The sequence below is a fragment of the Ranitomeya variabilis genome, chromosome 1 (genome assembly GCF_051348905.1).
Source record: "Ranitomeya variabilis isolate aRanVar5 chromosome 1, aRanVar5.hap1, whole genome shotgun sequence".
NCBI lineage: Eukaryota > Metazoa > Chordata > Amphibia > Anura > Dendrobatidae > Ranitomeya > Ranitomeya variabilis.
The window spans coordinates 501,984,729-502,009,823 of NC_135232.1; the positions used below are offsets into that span (position 1 = coordinate 501,984,729).

The 25,095-nt window shown below is 41.2% G+C and overlaps 2 protein-coding genes across 2 annotated transcripts in view; one reads left to right on the plus strand and one right to left on the minus strand.

Annotated features, from left to right (window-relative positions):
• Positions 1–25,095, plus strand: part of SUGP1 (SURP and G-patch domain containing 1) — a 230,459-nt gene that overhangs the window by 10,448 nt on the left and 194,916 nt on the right. The gene's annotated exons all lie outside the window — the stretch shown is intronic.
• The window catches only part of MAU2 (MAU2 sister chromatid cohesion factor), a 120,252-nt gene continuing 97,677 nt past the window's right edge, over positions 2,521–25,095 (minus strand). The window contains exons 14-19 of the mRNA XM_077252439.1: positions 14,850–14,899; positions 12,236–12,313; positions 11,769–11,880; positions 10,486–10,576; positions 5,967–6,094; positions 2,521–2,743 (exon numbers count right to left, since the gene is read on the minus strand). Of these exons, the coding sequence (XP_077108554.1) occupies positions 2,669–2,743; positions 5,967–6,094; positions 10,486–10,576; positions 11,769–11,880; positions 12,236–12,313; positions 14,850–14,899 (534 nt within the window). The 3' untranslated portion in view covers positions 2,521–2,668. The remainder of the gene's footprint in view (positions 2,744–5,966; positions 6,095–10,485; positions 10,577–11,768; positions 11,881–12,235; positions 12,314–14,849; positions 14,900–25,095) is intronic.

Below are 25,095 nucleotides of genomic sequence, written 5' to 3' on the forward strand. Positions count from 1 at the left end.
CAATCTAAAAAGTACCTAAAGCTGTCATTAAAGGCACTTTAAAGGCTTCTTGCCACCTTTAAATGTTATCACCTATCCATAGGATAAGTGGCAACTTGCTGACTGTTGAGACCCCTACCGATCAGGAGAATGTGGGTGCACAGAGCACTAAATGAATGGAGTATTGGCCAGGTATACGCATCACCGCTCCCATTCACTCTCTATGGGACTAGCAGAAAAAGCTGAGTGCTGTACTCGTTCCATCAGTCCCAGAGAGGGCGAATACAGAGCCCACTAGAAAGCTCATTTCTGATGGGTGGGAACTCCAGTGGATTGGTGATAACCCCTAAAGATGGAAATTGCCCTTTAATACATGTTAATGGTCTGCACCTGCCTCTACTCAACACATTTGGTATTATGAAAATGTAATAATAAAAAAAAAAAAAATATATATATATATATATATATATATATATATATATATATATATATATATATATATATATATATATTCTCCAGTCACATTCAAAATTCCAGTGACTTCTACATCCAGGGACAAAATTATGCCGCGGCTCTGGATATGAATGCAGAAAAAGACAAACTGGTTCAATACAAAGAAGGTAAAGCTAAATATTTGTATGGTTACTCAATATTCATGTAGGTCGACACTGGGATATTGTTGGAAAAAACACCTTCTGTCAAATAAATGGTATCAGAAGAGGCCGAGTTTAGCATAGTTTAAAGAGACATGTCCTTCATAAAATGTGACAAAAACTGGAGGTACAGTTAAAAAGAATACACCGTAATTGCTATTATGTTACCATATTGATTAAACGAAAACACATATAGGAGTGACTGCCACCACAGTAAAAAGTGCCCATTTTATCTTATGTTTCATTGTACGAGCAACGTAAAGTTGGTTTAAAGGGAACCGGTCACCATGAAAATGCAGTCCAATCTGCAGGCACCATGTTATAGAGCAGAGGGAGCGGAGTAGATTGATATATAGGTTTGTGAGTAAAGTCTCGGTATAACCTGTGCTTTCATCATTTAGGCTATGTGCACACGTCAGGATTTCTAACGGGTTTTTTTGCATTTTTTTCCGGAGGTTCTGGGATGCAATAATATAGTGGGAAATCCGCAAAATTAATGAACATGCTGCGTTTTTTTTCCACGATGCGTTTTTTTTCCGCGAACATATGCACTAAAGTTACGGAATGCAGTATAAATGATGGGATGCATATGTATGCGTATTTTAAGCGTTTTTATAGCGAAAAATCTGGAACATGTGCACATAGCATTAATCTTCTGCTGTTTGTGGAATTTTTGGGTCCAGTGGGTGGTCCCATCTGTCTCTGTATGCACACTTAAGACAAAAAAAGCTGTCAGTCACTAATGGTCCAGTGGGCGGTCCTAAAAATCCCACAGAGCAGATGATTAATTGATGAATATACAGGTTATTCTGACTATTTCCCCACAAAACTATATATCAATCTACTCCACTCCTTCTGCTCTATAACAGAATGCCTGCAGATGGGACTGCATTGTCATGGTGACCGGTTCATTTATGCTGTATTGTAGTAGAAAAATACAGTGGATTCTTCCAGAAACTGGACAACACCTGGGTACGGATTGTGTCCAGTATTGCAGCTCTCATCCAATGAAGAGAATGGGCAGGGTTGGCGTAGTTTGTGGAAGAATGCAGCCATTTTTTTCTAATCCTGGACAACCCCTTTAGCAGAGTAATACCACACAGTTGTAATGATACACTGAATTTAATGAGTAGGAGTCACTGTGCTGGGGAATGTGAGCTTTGGAAACACAATGACTAAAATCACTTTAATATTGTGTGTGTGTGTGGGGGGGGGGGGGAGGGACAGTGAGAACATATGGGCTTGAAAAAGAACGTTAAAGATTGCATGGGTAATATAAGCATGATAAATAAGATGTGTAAAATATTACATGATCATTAAAAGATGACAGGCCTTGGGGAGTTCAAATTACTTAGGTCTCAAGACATAATGGCTAATCCTTTGGCCGCCTCTTTGCTGCATCGAGGGGCTGTGTAATGCTTGCCTATAAAACTATATCAAATATCAAAAACATTCCCGTGAAAATATAATTTATCCAAAAGGGGGTATGAAAGAGGGAAAGAATAAACCTTCCCCACCCCAACAAAACCGCATTTTTTGTGCGCAGAAAAATTTTAAAACATTGATAAAATTAAGTATTATATATATATATATTTATGGATATAAAATTTTAAAAAATGCCCTTCTCTGTTAAATCTATTCAGTAGAGGGAAACAAAGCTGAAGGCAGATATTAAATATAGCACAAAAATATTGTTCCAAGGTAATTTAACCCCTTATCGTGCTGTAGGGAAAGCTTGACCTTTTCCACGCACCGTACACATGGGGAGGGGGCAAATATTACTTGCAGGCAAGGGAGTGTCAACATTTTGCAGCATGTGGCTTGATTGGTCTCTAAGTTCCGGAGTTACTGCATGGAGGACCAAGCTCCTTTCCATCCTGTTGGCATGTCCAGGACACAACATCCCCTCGACTCTACCATAGGCGTCAAATGCACTGTGCATTTTCTTGCAGTTGTAAACCCTCCACAGTTGGATGCAGAGAAGAATCCTCTACAGTGAGTACTGTGTCTGTCCATGTCATACTTAGGGACTGTCTTCACAAAAGGCTAGCCAGGCTGGTAGTAGGTCCATTCTGAGCCTGAAACTGTACAGGAGGAGACCCATCTGTCCACTGCAAAGGAAACAACAACTATCAGTTCAAGTACTTGAATTAAAAGAGAGAAAAAAAAAAACAACAACACTAAAACAAGAAAAATACTTTAACCCCTTCACCCTCAGCCATTTTCAGTTTTTCCCTCCTTTTCTTCCAAGAGCCATAACTCTTTTTCCAGCCATGTAGCCAAATGAGGGTTGTTTTTTTTGTGAAGTGAGTTAACCTTTTGAAGAACACCATTCATTTTACTACATAGTGAACCGGAAAACAAAAAAAAACAAAGAAAAAAAAATTCCAAGAGCGGTGAAATTGCAAAAAAAAAAAAAAAAAAAAAAAAGAAAAGGCGCAATTCCACAATGTTTTTCGTTTATTTATTTATTTTTATTTACCATGTTCACTGTATGGTAAAACTGACCTGGCAATACAATTCTCCAGGTCAGTAAGAGTATACGCAGATACCAAACATGTATAGGGTTTTTTTTTTTTTTTTTTAATTTAAGTGTTGAAAAAAAAAATCTGAAATCAGCCTGAGCTGATGTTTTTTACGGTTACCATTTTGGAGTAGATACGATGTTTTGAATACCTTTCATTGTGGCAACCAAAAAAGGTAACTAAATCAGCCATCAAGTGCGGGCTCAGTGTGTGAGCCTGCATTAAAGTCAGGGACAAATAACATGAAGCAAATATAAGGGTGTTAAAAAGATGTTGCCCAATTTGAACAATCCTAGTTCTGCTCCAGTCACTGGAGGATTAGTGTTCCCAATAAACATCAGCTTCTGCTGCTTAGTAAACAGAAGGGCCAATTAATAGTTAACACATACAATCAACAGTTACCAAGAGGAATGATGGCCTTGCTTACAAACCATGATTAAAGGGAACCTATCACCCCGTTTTTTAAAGATTAGATAAAAATAGTGTGAAATAGGGGCAGAGCTGGGCTTTACATTAGTGCCTTTTTGGTGCCTTTACACCCCCGTTAGGCTGCCGAAATACCTTTGTGAAGTGGCCGTTTTCTGCTGTCACTCAAGTTGGTCAGGTCGGATGGGCGTGGTCACAGCGCTGTTTCTCCCCCAGATCAGGCTCATCATTACGCAGATGGAGCGCTCTGCTGCCCAGGGCTTCAGGAAAATGGCCGCGGGATTCCGTGCGTGCGCAGATGGAGATCGCGGCGGCCATTTTCCTGAAGCCACGGGCAGCAGAGCGCTTCATCTGCGCACGCGCGGCCACAGGAAAGATGGCCGCGCCCACCGGTAAACGGCGAATAGCGAAGACCGCGCTGTTTTGAATCTCCTGGGCAGTGGATCTTCTCTTTGGACATGCGCACACCACTACGCCACCAACGTAATGATGAGCCTGATCTGGGGGAGAAACAGCGCTGTGACCACGCCCATCCGACCTGACCAACTTGAGTGACAGCAGAAAACGGCCACTTCACAAAGGTATTTCGGCAGCCTAACGGGGGTGTAAAGGCACCAAAAAGGCAGTAATGCAAAGCTCTGCCCCTATTTCACACTATTTTTATCTAATCTTTAAAAAACGGGGTGATAGGTTCCCTTTAAATAGGGGAGACACGAAAGGAGAATGGTAAAAAATGATTGAATTGTACGGTCCAGGCCACACATACATATTCAGGATTCACAACGCTGCATGAACCGGTCACCAGCCAGTACCATTACAAGTACAGACACAGAGGGCTATTAAATGCATGGTGGGTGCGTGAATAGTTGCAAAAAGGGTCCTGATTTGGAAGTAAATTTTGTATGGCCAAAACAGGGATAGTTAGATAGGTGAGGTGATACGCCAGTCTAAAGAAATGCGTTCTTAGGGCACGCTTAAAACTGTAGATATTGGGGATTAATCGATTTGTCCTGGGCAGTGTATTCCAAAGAATTGGTGCACCACATGAAAAGTCTTGGAGACGGGAGTGGGAGGTTCTGATTATTGATGTTAGTCTTAGGTCATTAGCAGAACGGAGTGCATGGGTGGGGTGGTAGACTAAGACGAGGAAGGAGATGTAGAGTGGTGCTGAACTGTGGAGAGCTTTATGGGTGAGAGTGATAAATTTATATTGGACCCTGTAGTGGATGGGTAACCAGTGCAGCAACTGGCACAGGGTGGATGCAATAGTGTAGTGGTTGGAAAGGAGTAAGATCCTGGCTGCTGCATTCAGGAGAGATTGAAGAGGGGAGAGTTTAGTAAGAGGCAGACTGATCAGTAGAGTTGCAATAGTACCGACGAGAATGGGTAAGAGCTAGAGGAAGAGAATTTGCAGAGTTGAAAGAGAGTCAAATTCTAGAAATATTTTTGAGATGTAGGTGACATGAATGGACGAACGATCAGATATGGGGGATTGAAGGAAAGATCTGAATAAAGAGTAACCCCAAACACAGTGGGCATGTTGCTGGGGAGTAATGGTAGAACCACAAATGGAAATGGCAATAATCGGGCATAGGTCGGTTAGTGGAGAGAGAAAACACAAGTAGTTCAGTTTTAGATAGAGGGAGGACATAATGTTAGAGACAGTGGAAAGACAATCACTGGTATTTTGTAGTAGTGTAGGGCGGATGTCAGGAGACTATGTATAACTGGGTGTCATACGCATAGAGATGGTAGCGAAAACCGAACTGATTGTTAGTCCAATAGGAGCAGTATATAAAGAGAAGAGGAGGGGGCCTAGGACTGATCCTTGAGGAACCCCAACAGTAAGGGGAAGGTGAGAGGCGGAGGAGGCAGCAAGAGACACAGTGAAGGAGCGGTCAGAGAGATAGGAGAACCAGGAGAGAACGGTATCTTTGAGACCAATAAAGCAGAGCATAGTGAGGAGCTGGTGAGCCAGAGCGTTGAATGCTGCAGAAAGATCCATGAGAATCAGCAGGGAGTAGTGACCATTAGATTTAGTTGCTCATTAGAGACTTTAGAGAGGGAAGTTTCATTAGAATGTACGGAGCGGAAACCAAAATGTAAATGGGTCAAGAGAATATTCTTAGAAACAGCGAATTAGGCTGGGGTGGACTAAATATTTAAAGAATTTAGAAACAAAGGGAAAATTAGAGACCGGTCTGTAAAAAGTGCATGGAATGCAGCACTAAAAAAGTAATGCGCCCATTTCACTCAAGATCAGCTGTGGTCCTAGGGGCTAAACCCTCACATGTGAAACTAAGTGAATGTTTGAATGATAGGCCACTGTTATAAAAAAAAAATTAAGAAAACCCCTTTAAGGATATACAAGCAAAAGACTAACCGTTGTGAGATTGTGTTCTGGAAGACTGCAGGCTTCTATGTGGTCCTGTAGCAGCTGTTGGGAGAAGTTTTGGTGCATCTGTGCAGCCTCATGGGCATCAATTGTATTTCCACATGCTTTATTGAGATCTGTATGTAAAATTAAAAAAAATGAATAAATTTAACAAAAAGACAATTTCTTGTAAAACTATTCACTCCTGAAATTCCAACAAAGAATGGCTTTGCTTTTCCACTGAAATTAATGGTTGCCACTTCCGCACCCTCTGACTTCAACAAGTTCTAACAAAATAAAAGGATTCATTTACTATATAGAATATGGTTAAAGGGAACCTGTCACCCCCAAAATCGAAGGTGAGCTAAGCCCACCGGCATCAGGGGCTTATCTACAGCATTCTAGAATGCTGTAGATAAGCCACCGATGTATCATGAAAGATGAGAAAAACAGGTTAGATTATATTCACTCAGCGGCGGTCCCGGTCCAATGGGTGTCGCGGTCCGGTCCGGCGCCTCCTATCTTCATCAGATGACGTCCTCTTCTTGTCTTGCCGTAGCAGCAGCGTGAAGACAAGAAGAGGACGTCATCGTAAGCAGATGGGAGGCCCCGGAGCGGACCGCGACGACCATCGTACCGGGACCGCCCCTGGGTGAGTATAATCTCTCTCTTTTTCTCATCTTTTAGGATACATCGGGGCTTATCTACAGCATTCCAGAATGCTGTAGATAAGCCCCTGATGCTGGTGGGCTTAGCACACCTTCGATTTTGGGGGTGACAGGTTCCCTTTAAGAAACCTTGGGAAAAGAACCTCCTGCAGACAGCGAATGACAAAGTCTATGCATAAATCACAAGAAAAGCTCAACTACACAGATGAATAATAATAATAATAATAATAATAATAATAATTTTTATTTATATAGCGCCAACATATTCCGCAGCGCTTTACAACTTATAGAGGGGACTTGTACAGACAATAGACATTACAGCATAACAGAAATCACAGTTCAAAATAGATACCAGGAGGAATGAGGGCCCTGCTCGCAAGCTTACAAACTATGAGGAAAGGGGAGACACGAGAGGTGGATGGTAACAATTGCTTTAGTTATTTGGACCAGCCATAGTGTAAGGCTCGGGTGTTCATGTAAAGCTGCATGAACCAGTTAACTGCCTAAGTATGTAACAGTACAGACACAGAGGGCTATTAACTGCATAAAGTGTATGAGAACATGATGCGAGGAACCTGATTATGTGTTTTTTTTGTTTTGTTTTTTTTTCTATTATTAATAGGCCACACAGGGATAGTTAGGTTAATGCGTTGAGGCGGTAGGCCAGTCTGAACAAATGCGTTTTTAGGGCACGCTTAAAACTGTGGGGATTGGGGATTAATCGTATTAACCTAGGTAGTGCATTCCAAAGAATCGGCGCAGCACGTGTAAAGTCTTGGAGACGGGAGTGGGAGGTTCTGATTATTGAGGATGCTAACCTGAGGTCATTAGCGGAGCGGAGGGCACGGGTAGGGTGGTAGACTGAGACCAGAGAGATGTAGGGTGGTATTGTATTGCGTGTGCCTCACAATTACAGCTAGCATACACTTTTTTGTCACATCTTTTTAACCACAGCACTTCGTCCATGTGCAATAGACCTTGTATATACAGTGGCTTGGAGTGTATTCACCCCATTGACATTTGTGTCTTTTGCATCAGTTCATGTAAAGAACATGCCTATAACTGTAAACATTTGGTTTTCTTTTTTTTTTCCCCCTTGTGAAGCAAACAACAAATAGGACAAAATAACTGAAAACTTCAGCGTGCATAACTATTCACCCCACTAAAGTCAGTACTTTCTAGAGCCTCTTTTTGCATCAATTACAGCTGTAAGATGCTTTGGATAAGTTTCTGAGTTTTCCACACACTGCCACTGAAGTTTTTGCCCATTCCGCAAGGTAAAACTGCTCCAGCTCCTTCAAGTTAGATGGTTTCCTCTGGTGAAGAGCAATCTTCAAGTTTGACCACAGATCCTCAATTGAATTAGGGTCTGGCTTTTACTAGGTCACTACAAAACCTTTAAAATGTTTCCCCATAAACCACCCGAGTGTTGCTTTAGCAGTATGCTTTGGATCACTGTCTTGATGGAAGGTGAACCTCCGTCCCAGTCTCAAATCACTTGCAGACTGGGACAGGTTTTGAGCAAGAATATCACTGTATTTTGCACAATCCATCTTCCCCCTTGACTTAGATCATTTTGCCTGTCCCTGCTGCCCAAAACATCTCCACAGCATGATGTTGCCACCACCATATTTCATTGTGGAGATGGTATTCTTGGGTTGATGAGCCGTGTTGGTTTGGAACCAGACATGCTGATCAAAAAGTTCAATTTTGATCTCATCTGTCCACAGCACCTTCTGTACATTTGGGGATTCTCCCACATCTTTTGGCAAACTTAAAATGACTCTTTCAATTAGGTATGTGTATGTAAAGGCTATTTTCTGACTACTTTCCCATAAAGGCCACCTCTACGGTGTGTACGGATTATTGTGGTCACATGGACAGATACTCCAGTCTCTGCTTGGGAACTCTGCAGCTCCTTCAGGGTTACCTTTGGTCTCTGCGCTTCCCTTCTAATTAATGTCCTCCTTGCCCAAGCTAAGTTTTGGTGGGCAGCACTCTCTTGGCAGGTTTGCTGTGGTACCATGTTGTGGTACCATGTTCTTTCCATTTGATGATAATGGATTTGATGGTGCTCTGGGGGATCGTCAGAGATTGGGATATTTTTTTTAACCCAATTCTTAATTCTACTTCTCAACTCTGTCCACGACTTGTTTGGAGATCTCATTGGTCTTCATGGTGCTTGGTTAGTGGTTATGCAGCCTCTGTAGCCTTTCAGAAAAAGTGTGTATATACTGACAGACCATGTGACACTTGGATTGCACAAAGGTGCACTTCCTTTTGCTAAGAATGTGACTTGTGAAGGTAATTGCTTGCACCAGAAATTTTTAGAGGTTTCATGGCAAAAGGGGGTTAATATATATGCACATGCCAATTTTTAGTTCTTTTATCCCATAAATTTAAGCCTATATTTTTCTCACTTCATCAACAGACTATATATACATATAATTGTCTAAGGGTCACTTCCGTCTGTCTGTCTGTCTGTCTGTAACGGAAATCCCAAGTCGCTGATTGGTCGCGGCAAAACAGCCACGACCAATCAGCGACGGGGGCACAGTCCGGCGGCAAAATGGCCGCTCCTTACTCCCCGCGGTCAGTGCCTGCGCCATACTCCCCTCCACTCAGCGCTCACACAGGGTTAATGGCAGCGGTAACGGACCGCGTTATGCCGCGGGTAACGCACTCAGTTAACGCTGCTATTAACCCTGTGTGACAAACTTTTTAATATTGCTGCTGCCTATGCAGCATCAACAGTAAAGAGATCTAATGTTAAAAATAATAAAAAATAGTTATATACTCACCGTCCGTCGGCTCTTCGGATCCAGAACAGGCCTTTCCCGCTCCTTGTGATGCTCCGGTGACTGCTCCAATGCACTGCGATCTCGCGAGATGATGACGTAGCGGTCTCGCAAGACCGCTAGTCATCATCTCGTGAGACCGCAATGCACTCTTGGGACCTGAGCGCGCGAGGAGCATCGGTAAACGCCTCGCCTTGATCCGGGAGCCAACGGAAGATGAGTCTATAACTATTTTTTATTTTAATTCTTTTTTTAAATAGGGATATGATGCCCACATTGCTATATACTACGTGGGCTGTGCAATATACTACGTGGGCTGTGCAATATACTACGTGGGCTGTGCAATATACTCCGTGGCTGTGCTATATACTCCGTGAGCTGTGCTATATACTCCGTGGGCTGTGCTATATACTACGTGGGCTGTGCTATATACTACGTGGGCTGTGCTATATACTACGTGGGCTGTGCTATATACTACGTGGGCTGTGCTATATACTACGTGGGCTGTGCTATATACTACGTGGGCTGTGCTATATACTACGTGGGCTGTGCTATATACTACGTGGGCTGTGCTATATACTACGTGGGCTGTGCTATATACTACGTGGGCTGTTATATATTACGTTGCTGTGCTATATACTACGTGGCAGGCCGCGAACAATCAGCGACAGGCGCAGTCCGGCTGCGAATTGGCGCGGGATTTGAACCATGCTTCGCTAATTGGTTGCGGTTGGCCGAATCTTGTGTATACAATGTATTATTCTAAAATCTTCAAAAATAAACTACATACATATTCTAGAATACCCGATGCGTTAGAATCGGGCTACCATCTAGTTTACTAATAAATACCTCCAATGATTTAGATTACCTGACCTGGAAATAAATGCTTTGAAACTGGCAGAAAGTCAATCAGCTTTGTACATAACTGATTAACTATCTTCTGCATCTCCCAAAAAATGGCTACCAGGTCACAGTAGCAAACATGCTAAAGCAAACTCACTAAATTTAAAAAAGAAATAACCCGAAGGTATGAATACAAGAAAAATGAAGAGTTAACCTTACCTCTAAGCAGCGCCGACGACCATAGCTGTACAGACATATCTGGGATCTTGCTTGCCAGCTGCATGGCTGGGACCACCATATTGTTGCTCTCCTGATGGTACATTTGAAAATTACAGATTGCAGTACAAGAAAAGCAAATTTCAGAATACCTATGGGTCTAATGACTGGAGAGATAGAGGACTATTCCATGACAAGATTAGGTATTTGACCAGTTAGTGGTATCTAAAATAAATATGAAGAACTTCCTGCCCCCATAACCATGGGCACTTCATGAACACTCATGTGGCAGTATGGAAACATTATGCAATGATGCTATGGTATAAACTCTATATATTGGCTGTAAAGCACATTACATTTAAAGGGGAAGCTTTCACCTCAGAAAATTATATTTATCAGCAGATATAGTGTTAAAATGGTGCACGGTCGCTGTACTGAAAGTGCGTCTAGCTCTAGAAAAGTAACTGATTTCCTACTGAGAGCCAGCGACTTTCCGTTATGGGGGCGTGCACGGAGCAGCTCAGTCACCACTCTTCACACTGTGAGGGGAGGCTGTAGGCATGTCCCAAAATTTTGATGACAGCTATCTTTGCACCGCATTTGTTCATATAAAAAGTCACAATGCCGGTGGGTGCTTGCAGTTGCTGCTCACAGTATAGTGAGCAGCGACAACCTGCTCCACACTCGCCTCAATGACTGAAAGCAGGCGATCCTGGGAAAGAAATATCATTTTCTCCAGGTAGCTGCATCTTTCAGTAAGGTGGTCAGGAACCATTGTAATAAGGTCTGTGGAGCCAGTAAGCCAGGCCTCAGACTCCTAAATTTCCCTGACTCCGACTCCACAGCACGGCCTCACTACTGAGCATGTATATAAAGTGCAGCACAGATTCATCTCACCTAAAAGCCGAGATACTTAGTTTCCCAAACAATTCTCAAAACATTTACAGCACATACTGCATTGTACTACTGTCCCAATGTATTATATATTTTAGGAGTCTGAGTCATTCTATTGAATAAAGACTCCACAGCCCTGATTGCAATGCTATCTACCTGCAGAAAAACACTATCACTGCAGGTAAATAGAGTTTTCTGAGGTGACAGGTTCCCTTTAGTGTAAATCATATTTACAAAGAAATTTATGGATGAAATTATCTATTAAGCCAATGCATATTTGGGGCTTGCCAGGTAAGATTAAAATGAAAAAGCTAGGAGAACTCCTTGAATGTATGCAATATAAAAACCTAGATAAAATAATTAGCGAGCTTACACACTGTATATCATCGTACCCTGTGATTTCCTAGTACATAGAAGATGTGGCCAAGAAGTACCAAAGAGCACGCCGTGAGTCGATTCAGATCCTCAGCGTTTGACATCTTTAAAGTTTCTCGCAGAAATCGTCTGTAATGTAAAGAAACATGTAACATCCAGTATATAATATGGCTGTGTGCCACACATTGCAAGACCCAGACATGTTGTATGGTAAAACAGGTACAATAGGGAAAAAAAAACGTGACTAAAAAAGACCTAGCGACAGGAATTTCTGTTATGAGAAAACATGCTAAGTAATTCTCCCAAAAAGTCTCATGAAGGTCTTTACCACCCAAGAGGCAGCTGCCCTATAGGTCAGTGTGACTCTGTAACAAGCCTTGCAACACGACCAGGGATTAGGAACAAGCAAAATGAAAAATATAAGGCTTCCTTAGGTAGCGTTTACTAGTCAACAGATTAAAAAACAAAGAAAAATGCCACTTACTTTGCTTCATTGTATCTGCCTTGAAAGAAAGAGAAGAGCCCCCGTATATAGAAAGCAGCAGCACGCAGACAATGTGAGCTAAAGGAGAGAAGAGAAATGAGGTTATGCGGTAACTTCAACAATTAGAAACACTGGAAGGTTTAGAATCAGTGAATATTACTTCTTCATCTCTTCCTTATTTATCTGTCTGTATACAGAAGAGATTTACTTGAAAGGGTTAATAATTACCAAAAAATAGTTGTATCCAGAATGATTTCTATTTTAAGCAAACGTACCACCGCCCAAGCTATATGCCATTACTAAAGAGCTTCCCACCTGCTCATTCATTGGCAGCGGAGGCCAGCATGCCACTAATGTGTATACATGGTCTGGCCCCAGCAGGAAGGCTACTAGTGCACAGTCTCACTTTCATCATTAAAGGGATATTCCCATCTCCAGGATCCTATCCCAGTATGTAGTAGGTGTAATAATAATAATAGCAAATATCTCCAATTAGAAATGTAGTATAGTTTTTATGATTCGCAATGTCTTTCCTCATGTGCAGGCATTGCAGGAACTTAGGTATCCATGGTTATGACCACTAGCAACTAGCTAACTCACTATATCAGTGGTCGTAACCACAGATACCCAAGGTCCTGCAATGTCTGCACATGAGGAAAGAGACTATACTACATTTCTAATTGGAGGTATTTGTTATTGTTATTATACGTATTGGGATAGGATCTTGGATATGGAAATACCCCTTTAAGGGAACGTGTTAAGTTTAAAATTGCATCTGATCTGCAGGCAGTGTGTTACAGAGCAGGAGCCTATGATCAGGGTGATATACATTTTCGTTGGAATAGCGTCAGTAAATCTTGCACTTTATTCATTGAAATCCATGGTGCAGTTTTGTAAATGTGAGTTCACTGGACCCATATACAAAACACCAGGGATCTACACTGAATCTTTTCCAACAAATTTATACACCATTCTGCTCAGCTGCTTCTCTATCATAACGGTCCACAGATTAGACTGTATATACAAAATCCAAAACCTCAGAAAACAGGCAAAATGGTCTGCATTTTGATGACCGCCTCCAATAGGCATATGTGGCCAAAAATAATGCATTACAGCGCACAGTGGATTTCTGAATCATTATTATCAATGGTTCCGCCAGCGCATACACTCAAAACCTGTTTTGTGAGGGTTTCGGATGAAAGCTACCAATAGATATGAACTGCTTTTAGACAGAAAAGGTTGATACTGCTCCAGCAACAGCAGAACCGCTGAGGACAGAGATTGGCAGCTGAACTAACCTGATCAGTGGCAGCCTATCACAGATCACATGTGTCCTCCTGCTATTGGAACGGTGACGACGTCCTTCCAGAGTAAACTCAGACCACAGAACCTATGCTGGATCCAGTGGCACGTATAGCTTTGATTTTTATTTTTTTTAAGATATCAAGCCACTGGTAAAATTTTAAAATTTGCACCCATCATTTCAGGTGACTTCGGAATAAGTCATCCTGTTTGGACATGAGGAAGACCATCTTTTTTTGGTCATTACATGACTCGTATTATGTATTTTTAATGTTTCTTCTGCACTCTCAGGAGTTTCTTGTACCATTTGGATTTTGTTTCCCTCTAACTTACCCTCCCTCTCATAAAACAAGAGTTTTATAGACAGTAGGTGTAATTTGATCCCTTAAGGTACCTTCACACTAAACGACGCTGCAGCGATATCGACAACGATGCCGATCGCTGCAGCGTCGCTGTGTGGTCGCTGGAGAGCTGTCACACAGACCGCTCTCCAGCGACCAACGATGCCGGTCCCCGGGTAAACATCAGGTTACTAAGTGCAGGGCCGCACTTAGTAACCCGATGTTTACCCTGGTTACCATTGTAAAAGTAAAAAAAACAAACACTACATATTCACCTTCTGCTGTCTGTCACACGTCCCTTGCCGTCTGCTTCCTGCACTGACTGTGAGTGCCGGCCGTAAAGTACAGCACAGCGGTGACGTCACTGCTGTGCTCTGCTTTCACTTTACGGCCGGCACTCACAGTCAGTGCAGGAAGCAGACGGCAAGGGACGTGTGACAGACAGCAGAAGGTGAGTATGTACGGTTTTTTTTTTTTTTTTTTTACATTTACAATGGTAACCAGGGTAAATATCGGGTTACTAAGCGCGGCCCTGCACTTAGTAACCCGATATTTACCCTGGTTACCACTGTAAAACATTGCTGGCATCGTTGCTTTGGCTGTCAAACACGACGATACACGCCGATCTGACGACCAAATAAAGTTCTGAACTTTCAGCAACGACCAGCGATATCACAGCAGGATCCAGTCCGCTGCTGCGTGTCAAACACAACGATATCGCTATCCAGGACGCTGCAACGTCACGGATCGCTATAGTTATCGCTGCAAAGTCGTTTAGTGTGAAGGTACCTTTACTGAAAGCAGATCTGTAGACAGATTGGAGCAGTTTGAGAGTGAATGGTCAGTGCTGGGAGATAAATAGAGAAAGGGGCATATTTCTCATTTTACAAATTCTAATACTTCCTTCTACTGTTAATTTCCATTAAAAAATATTAAAACTGTCGATTAAAATTTTTTAAAAAAGGTCTTACCTCACTGGGAAATTATGATCTGGGTTAATTCTTTCCAGTAAACTATAAAGCTGCATGAAAAAATAAATAAATAACTGTAAATGTGATTTTGAAATGTGTGAATACAGAATAAAAAAAAAGGGCTCCAATTTACAAAGATCTGCTAGTAGCAAAAGCTGGAGCAAGACCTCAGCTACCAGTGCTATACCATAACCAAATCTGATGTCTTATGTATTCAATGTAGGGAAAAAGAAACAGCAGTTGGCCCCTCTACATGTCAAGTATAGGTCCTTATCTCACCAAGAGCTTAATACAGATCACGCTCTGAAACGACCATCTAGTCCAAATAGAATTATACATTAAATTTCACATGGATTTTCAAAGTAATCCCTCAACCTCATCAGGTCTAAAATCACTATTATAATTAAGTATACAGCATGTATTGGGAAATCTGGTGACCAATTTTGCTTTAACCCATTTACCCCCCAAGGTGGTTTGCACGTTAATGACCAGGCCAATTTTTACAAATCAGACCACTGTCACTTGTGGTAATAACTCTGGAACGCTTCAACAAATCCCATTGATTCTGAGACTTTTTTTTGTGACAAACTGAACTTCATGATAGTGGCAAACTTTCTTCGATATAACTTGCGCTTATTTGTGAAAATAAATGGAAATTTGGCAAAAATTTGGAAAATTTTACAATGTTTAAACTTCACATTCTTATACCCTTAAATTAGAGAGATGTGTCACACAAAATAATTAATAAATAACATTTTCCGCGTCTGCATAAGTACAATTTTTGAAACAATTTTTTTTTCTTTAGGAAGTTATAAGGATTAAACGTTGACCAGCGATTTCTCATTTTTTTTAACAAAATTTACAAAATTATTTGAATTATATGATAGAAGATACCCAAAAGTGACAATTCTAAAAACTGCAAGGTGCTCAAAACCACATTCAAGAAGTTTATTAACTCTTCAGGTGCTTCAATGGAATTTTTGGAATGTGGGAAAAAAAAGAACAATTAACTTTTTGTCTCAAAAAAATTAACTTTAGACCCAATTATTCTTCATTTTCAAAAGATTAACAGGAAAAATGGACCACAAAGTTTGTGGTGCAATTTCTCCTGAGCATGCCAATACCCCATAAGTGGGGGAAATCTACTGTTTTGGTGCACAGTAGGGCTCGGAAGGGAAGGAGCTCCATTTCACTTTTTGCATGCAGAATTTGCTGGAATAATTAGTGGATAGCATGTCTAGAAACTAGAACACTCAGGAAACTTATCTAAATATGTGTTTAGCATCTTCACTACCCAGGTTCTTCACAGAAGTTTATAACAGAGCCATGAAAATTAAAAAAACACATTTTTTTTCTCAATTTTATTTTAGCCCCAAATTTTTTGATTGCAACATTTAATGGAACAATCAGCGTATGCTATGTCGCATTCGGAGAGCCCCTGATGTGGGGGATTTTCACTGTTCAGGCACAAGTAACACAATTTGCAAACAAATTTATAACATTGAACTGTAAAAATAAATAAAAAATTAAAAATATCACATTTTCCCCAAAAATATGTTTTTAGCCCCAAATTTTGCAGTTTAATAATGGTAACAGGAGAAATTGCACAATACAATTTGTTGTGCAAGAAAACTACTGTTTGGGCACATGGCAGGGCTCGGAAGGGAAGGACTTTGTGAATGTAAAATTTCCTGGAATCATTAGCGGACGTCATGTCTAGTTTGGAGAGCCTCTGATATTCCTAAACACCCCACAAGTGACCACATTTTGTAAACTAGACTCCTCAAGGTATGTATTTACCGTAGTTGTGTGGTTAGCTCCTTGAACTCCCAGGTGCTTCACAGAAGTTTATTATGTTGAGCAGTGAAAATAAAATAAAATCACATTTTCCCCACAAAATATTATTTTAGCTCCAAATTTTTTATTTTCACAAAGGTAACAGGAGAAATTGCACCATACAATTTGTTGTGCAATTTCTTCTAAGTACGCCGATCCCCACATGAGAAGGAATACTACTTTTGAGATACAGTGCAAAGCTCAGAAGGGAAAAGGTGCCATATTGGAGTTCAGATTTTGCTGGAATGGTTTGAGGGTGCAATGTCACATTGGCAGAGAACCCTCAGGTGCCAGAACAACAGAAACCCCCTATATGTGAACTCATTTTACAAACTACACTCCCCACTGAATTCATCTAGGGGCGCAGTGATCATATTAACACCACATGTGCCTCACAGAATTTTATACCACTGAGCGGTGAAGAAAGAATAAATTACATTTTTACCACCAAATTTTGTTTTAGCCCAAGATTTTACATGTTCACAAGAAGTGGGTAAAAATGGCACCATGATCTGTCCCAAAATTTCTACTGAACGTGGTAATACCCCATATGTGGCTGTACAATACTGCTTTAGCCATGGAGAGACTCGGGAGGAACGGAGCGCTATTTGCCTCTTGGAGCGCAGATCTTTGTAGAACAGTGTGTGGACTCCATATACAGAGTCCCTTTGAGAATTTATCTACAGGTGTAGTGATGATTGTGACTCCATGGGTGTTTTCCAGAAACAAGCAGCAATGAATGTTGCCGAGTGAAAATTGCAAACTGCTATTGTAGGGACCAGTATGCTGACGAAATGCCAAACATGTGGATGGTATATGTAGTTTAGGCACACTGGGGATCAGAAGGGAGGGGGGCATTGGAATTTGGGAGCACAGAATTTGCAGAACTTCCCTTAACAGTTGACAGACCTGAGTGGGAGTTGCTTTTTTTTTGTGGATTAATTTGAAGCTTTTATTGGGAACATTTTACATAACGTTTGGGATCATATTTATCCAGCGCTCTACGCTGAGCACTTTGGGGTTTCCATCTATATCTCTGAGTGATATGACCCTGAAGGATCCAATCACTATAATGAGGCAGCAGAGTTACTCTGGATTCTGTCTGGCCTCTGTTCAGCGGTGTCCTTCTTTTCAGAAGTATACAAAACTGGTCGACTGTACTTTTATGTAATCTAAAAAGACGGATCACAGGTCCTATGGCGTCCACAGTGCCTCCATCTGCCTCATTATAGGAAATCTTCCGCCAGAGATTCCATCTTAATCACGTATTTCAGAGATTTACACGGAAACCCTGATGTAAGCGCTCAGCGCAGGGCACAGAATAAATGTGCGACGAACCTTACCGAGATCTTTGGGAGGCAGAATGAACAAAACAGAATTGGTTTTATTTACTTTTTACGCCATTCCTTGTGTGGTATAAGTGACAACTTTATTCTTGGGGTCAGTGCGATTACAGCGATACAAGATTTATATTGGGTTATGCTTGACTGCTGTCACACAATAAAGGACGCTTTTTATTGCAAAAAATACTTTTTGCATCACCACATTTTGAAGTTTTATTTTTCTATATTTTGTCCGACAGTCATGTCAGGGCTTGTTTTTTTAATGGGACAAGTTGACGTTTTTTATTGCTATCGTTTTCAGACCCATGACATTTTTTGATCACTTTCTATTCCGATTTTTGGGAGCCAGAATGAACAAAAACCAGCAACTTTAGGAACTTTTGGGGGGTGTTTTTTCATAGCGTTCAGCTTGTGATAAAATTGATAAGGCAGTTTTAGGGTCTGTGCACACGTATTTTTGAGCTCTGCGGATTTTTCTGCAGCGGATTTGAGAAATTCGCAGGTACTGCGTTTTACCTGCGGATTTACTTAGGAATTACTGTGGATTTCACCTGCGGTTTTACACCTGCGGATTCCTATAGAGGAGCAGGTGTAGTAAACCGCTGCGGAATCGGCACAAAGAATTGACATGCTGTGGAATGTAAACTGCAGCGTTTCCACGTGTTTTTTTCCGCAGCATGTGCACTGCGGTTTCTGTTTTCCATAGGTTTACATGGTACTGTAAACTCATGGAAAACTGCTGCGAATCCGCAGCTGCAGATCCGCAAAAAAATCCGCAAAGTGTACACATAGCCTTATTCTTTGGGTCAGTACGATTGCAGCGATACCATAGTTTTTTTTTTTTTGACAGTTTTACACAATAAAAACTATTTTAGGCTATGTGCACACGCCAGGATTATTTGCAGAAATTTCCTGAACAAAACCGGACTTTTTCCGCAGGAAATCCGCATGCGTTTTTTTTTTTTTTGCTGATTTTTCGCGTTTTTTCCAGAGCTTCCCAATGCATTAAATAGCGGGAAATCCGCAAATTAATGAACATGCTGCGTTTTTATCACAAAAAAAACGCAACATATGCACAAAAATTGCGGATTGCATTCTATTAAATAGGATGCTTAATAGATGCATTTTTTTTTTCGCGGTTTTATAGCAAAAAAAACCCGGAAAAATCAGAAACGTGTGCACACAGCCTTATAGAAAAAATTATTTTTACATTGGTTTATTCTCATAGCTATAACTTTTTTATTTTTCCGCTGATGGAGCTGTATGATGGCTTGTTTTTTAAGGAACAAGATGTTTTCAGAGGTACTATGTTTATATTCGTTTTTTTTTGTGTTTTATTTCACCTTTATTTGGTGGCATGATGAAGTATTGTTTTTTGCCTTTTTTTTATTATTATTATTATTATTTTAGGACACTAATTAGTGGGACAGTTTCATAGGTCGGGTCGTTCCGGACGCGGCAATACAAAATGTGTACTTTTTTTCCCCATAAAACTATTCATTCATGGGTACAATATATTTTGATTTTTTAAAATATTTTTACAAATTATTTTTTTTCTTACACTTTAACCCCTTCATAACCTGGGTATTTTTTGTTTTCCGCTCCTCTCCTTCCCAGAGACATAACTTTTTTATTTTTCAGTCCATATGGCCATGTGAGGGCTTATTTTTTGCAGGACGAGTTGTACTTTTTAACGACATCATTGGTTTTACCATATCGCGTACTAGAAAATGGGAAAAAAAATTCATTCCAAGTGCGGTGAAATTGCAAAATAAAGTGCAATCCCACACTTGTTTTTTTGTTTGGCTTTTTTGCTAGGTTCACTAAATGCTAAAACTGACCTGCCATTATGATTCTCCAGGTCATCACGCGTTCATAGACACCAAACATGTCTAGGTTCTTTTTTATCTAAGTGGTGAAAAGAAAATTCCTAACTTTGCTTTAAAAAAAACAACAAAAAACCAATTTTCCGATACCCGTAGCGTCTCTATTTTTCATGATCTCGGGCTGGTTCAGGGCTTATTTTTTGTGTGCCGAGCTAACGTTTTTAATTATACTATTTTGGTGCAGATATGTTCTTTTGATCGCCCATTTTAATGCAATGTCGCAGCGACCAAAAAAACCTAAATCTGCCGTTTTTAATTTTTTTCTCGCTATGCCATTTAGCGATCAGGTTAATCCTTTTTATATTGATAGATCAGTTGATTCTGAACACAGCAATACCAAATATGTGTAGGTTTGATTTTTATTGATTGTTTAATTTTGAATGGGGCGATTTGAACCTTTATATTTTTATTTTTTTAAAAAAACTTTTTTTTTTTTTTTTTTACTTTTGCCATGCTTTAATAGCCTAGAAGCTGGCACAACATGATTGGCTCTGCTACATAGAGGCAATGCTCAGATTGCCTCTATGCAGAAGAATTACAGGGTGACGCTCATAGCAATCCGGCATCAACAACCATAGGTCTCAAGCAGACCTCTGGTTGTCATGCCATAACCCCCGATCACCGATGCACGCATTTCCGGCTTGAAGCACTTGTTAAATGCCACTGTCGGAGTTTGACAGTGGCATTTAACTAGTTAACAGGCGCGAGCGGATCGGGCTCACCGCTGGAGACCACATCAAAGAGGGGGTTCTGCCATCGGACGTACTATTCTGTTTGATGGCAGAAAGGTGTTAAACTTTTTTTTAACTTTTTCCCACTATGGAACTATCATTTTTTGCAAGCTGATCGCTTGTATAGATGGGGATTTAGCAGCATCCCTATGCTATGCAAACTGTCAGCTCTGCACTGACAGATAAAGTTGCTGATCATGCACTGCGCATGATCAGCAACTTTCCTTGCTCTTGAGACCAGGATGTCATCATGACGACACCAGGTCACCATGGTAACGATCGGGACCTCACGATTACGTTGTGGGATCTCTGATCCAAAGGCAGAGGGGCTGTCCTCCCTCTGTCTACTCCTGAAATGTTGCGATCGCATTCAATTGCAGCATTTAGGGGGTTAAAGTGCTGGGAGCACTCCTGGCTTAGTGTCGGTTGTCAGAATCAGCTGACACCTGCCGGCAATCGCATAAGAACGGCCGTGTGCGTGTAAAATCACCGGGACATATCCATACGTCCCAGTCAATTGGACCTGGGCACAGGGACGTTTGTATACATTGGAAAGGAGTTAAAGTACAAGGATGTTGTAAAGTATATTTTGGACCGTCCACTCTGACATCATAGTTTATTTTTTCCTATCTGATGTATGACGACTTACAGCGGTAAAAATTTGGACACCCCTGGTCAAAATTACTGTTATTGTAAACAGTTAAGCAAGTGGAAGGTGAAATGATCCCTAAAAGGCCTAAAGTTAAAGATGACACATTTCCTTTGTATTTTAGACCAAAATAAAAATATAATAATAAATAATAATATATTTATTTTCCCTTCATCTTTTACATTTTACAAATTACAAGAAGGATAATGGACCAATGCAAAGGTTCGGACACCTTGCATGATTAGTACAGAGTACCACCCCCTTTTGAAAGTATCCCAGCTTGTAAACTCTTTTTGTAGGCAGCAAAGAGCTTTTTTCATTCTTTCTTCCTTGGAAAATTCTTCAGGTCTGTGAGATTCCTGGGTCATCTTGCATGCACTGCTATTTTGAGGTCTAGCCACAGATTTTCAATTTTGTTCAGATCAGTCAAGTGGGGCTTCAGATTTGCCTATCTAGCAATCCTATGAACAGTGATAACTGAAATTTTGCTTGGTCTTCCAGACCTTATCTCGACTTTCACTGTTCCAGTTAACTGACATTTCTTAATTACATTTCAAACAGGAAAACAGTTTGCTATCTTCTTATAGCCTTCTCCTGCTTTGTGGGCCTCCACCATTTTCAGAGTGCTAGGCAGCTTACTTAGAAGCCATGGCTGCTGTTTTTGGCACAATGTTAGAGGAGGTTGGGCTTTTAGAAAACCTGGGAATGTCATTTCCTAACGATGATAGTGAACAAGCCACAACCCTTACAGGCTAATTAAGGTCTGAAACCTTGGTCAAAGTTATCGGAGCACACATATCGCCAAAGGTCTGCAGGTAGTGTGTGATAGTTTTGTTTGGTGATGACTCTTTCCCCTATTAATACAGTATCTCTGCACTTTTATATGTGCTTGGAATTTTGTGGTGACATGAACTAGTGGTTGATGTTAGACGGTGACCAGAAAAATGCCCACAGGAAAAATGGCAATACAGGAAAAATGCCAATTGCAGCATCACAAAGTTTCAGATCTATGATATTTGAGGTGCAAGGTGAAAAATGCCCACAGAAAATTGCCCACAGACTGAATTATAGGTTAAATGTTCTGCAGGACAGGGGAATAGTATATGCATGTATACATGAGATGCTCTGCAGGGCAGGAGAATAATATATAATTATAGGTGAGATGCTCTGCAGGACAGAGAATAGCAATGATCTATAGGTTAAATGCTCTGCAGGACAGGGGGATAGTATGCAGGTATACGCGAGATGCTCAGCAGGGCAGAAGAATAATATAGGATTATAGGTGAGATGCTCTGCAGGAGATAGAATAGTATAGAATTATAGGTGAGATGCTCTGCAAGACAGAATAGTATAGAATTATATGTGAGAAGCTCTGCAGGACAGAGAATAGTATAGAATTATAGGTGAGATGCTCTGCAGGACAGGGGGATAGTATGCACGTATACGTGAGATGCTCTGCAGGGCAGAAGAATACTACAGAATTATAGATGAGATGCTCTGCAGAACAGAGAATAGTATAGAATTATAGGTGAGAAGCTCTACCGGGCAGAGAATAGCAAAGAGGTATAGGTTAAATGCTCTGCAGGACAGGGGGATAGTATGCAGGTATACGCAAGATGCTCTGCAGGGCAGAAGAATAATATATAATTATAGGTGAGATGCTCTGCAGCACAGGGGGATACTACGCAGGTATATAGGAGATGGTCTGCAGGGCAGAGTAATATATAGTTATAGGCGAGTGCTCTGCAGGACAAAGAATAGTATAGAATTATAGGGGAGATGCTCTGCAGCACAGAAGAATGTTGGCGAAAACTACCCACAAGTTTATTAAGAGCAGTTTATTAAGGAGGTCTAATAACAACAATAACTCCAGTTTATTAAACAATCATTGCACACCTGCAAATAATTAGCTGCCGGGTGATTGTCCTTGACTTCCATGGGCTCCACTGAAATACAATACAGCACAACACAGGCAGCAAAGAAAATGCAGAATGGATTACAACATAGGTCTCTGGGCCCAGTTTACTTTTCCAGGTTCGGTTCACTCATCCCTAGTCCCAGAGTACGGATTCTGTTCTTAGGAGTTGTCATTCCACTGTGCTAACAGTAATTCCACTCTCAGTGCGGTGTGTGTGGGCCTAGAGACCCTAATTCCACTCTCAGTGTGGTGGGTGTGGGCCTAGAGACCCTTATTCCACTCTCATTGTGGTGTGTCTGGGCATAGAGACCCTTATTCCACTCTCATTGTAGTGTGCGTGGGCCTAGAGACCCTTAGTCCACTCTCAGTGCGGTGTGTGTGGGCCTAGAGACCCTTAGTCCACTTTCAGTGCGGTGTGTGTGGGCCTAGAGACCCTTATTCCACTCTCAATGTGGTGTGTCTGGGCCTAGAGACCCTTATTCCACTCTCATTGTGGTGTGTCTGGGCCTAGAGACCCTTATTCAAATCCACTCTGCATTTCCTTCCATCCTATGCCTGCCTGCACCTGCAGTATATGTGTATGATACATAACTAGGTGGGATCTGTTCACTCTTACTCTTGGTAGTCATAAGTGGAAAGGGAAAGAAGTGCAGGTGCCAGATTCACTGCTACTGAAGTCAATGGGAGAGCGGAGCTGCTATGGCACTTCCGCTCCTCTGACAGAATCTCACTTTTCTGCGGTACCTTCTGGGCTTCCAGGACCATCTATCTCAGCCAGCAGCACCCTGCTTTTGGTGGGCTCCCACTGAGATGATAATGTATTAGATGTGACCTGCAGTCCCATGTAACTCCACAGATAATACAGTGATACTTTTTTTGAGTACTGATAGCAGTGATGGCTCCTCTGCATCACACTGCTGCTGGTTCTGCATGTGCTGCTGTTCTGGGGTGGTGGGAGGAGTAAGGCAGAATCAGTGAGAGATGAGTGCAGACTATATCTATCTATTGCTGATAAAGGCAGACTGCTACAAACCACAGATCTTCAGCAGTTTTGCACTAGGTCAACTGTAAATCACAAGATGATCACATATCACGTGAACATCCTCACCTTTCACCTCAAATATCATAGATCTTAAACTTTGTGAGGCTGCAATGGGCAATTTTCCGTGTGGGCAATTTTCCGTGTGGGCATTTTTCAGGGAACCGATGTTAGACATAGTGATCATATATGATACATGATCCCAGGTCAGATGCACATGCACTTTATTAGAATTATTATCAGTTTAGACACTGGACATGTTTTCAATGTTGACACTCCGTAGTCTCCTCATAAAATTTTAGCTCATGTCATTGCGTAGAAATATACAGTTGTGCTCAAAAGTTTACATACCCAGGCAGAATTTTTGCTTTCTCGGTCTTGTTTCACAGAATATGAATGAGAACACCAAAACTTTTTCTCCACTTATGGTAAGTGGTTGGGTGAAGCCATTTATTGTCAAACTACTGTTTTTTCTCTTTTTAAATCATAATGACAACCCAAAACATCCAAATGACCCTGATCAAAAGTTCACATACCCTGGAGATTTAGTCCTGATAATATGCAAAGAAGTTGACACAAATGGATTTGAATGGCTACTAAAGGTAACATCCTCACCTGTGACCCGTTTGCTTGTAATCAGTGTGTGTGCATAAAAGCTGAGTGAGTTTCTGGGAGCCAGACAGACTCTTGCATCTTTCATCCAGCCACTGACGTTTCTGGATTGTGAGTAGAGATGAGCGAATTTCTTCAGGTCCCTGCTTATTCGGCACGCTATAGCACTTATCGAAAAAGCTGCAGAAGGAACCCGGTTTCCTGATCCGGCTGATCAGCTGTTCGGCTCCGC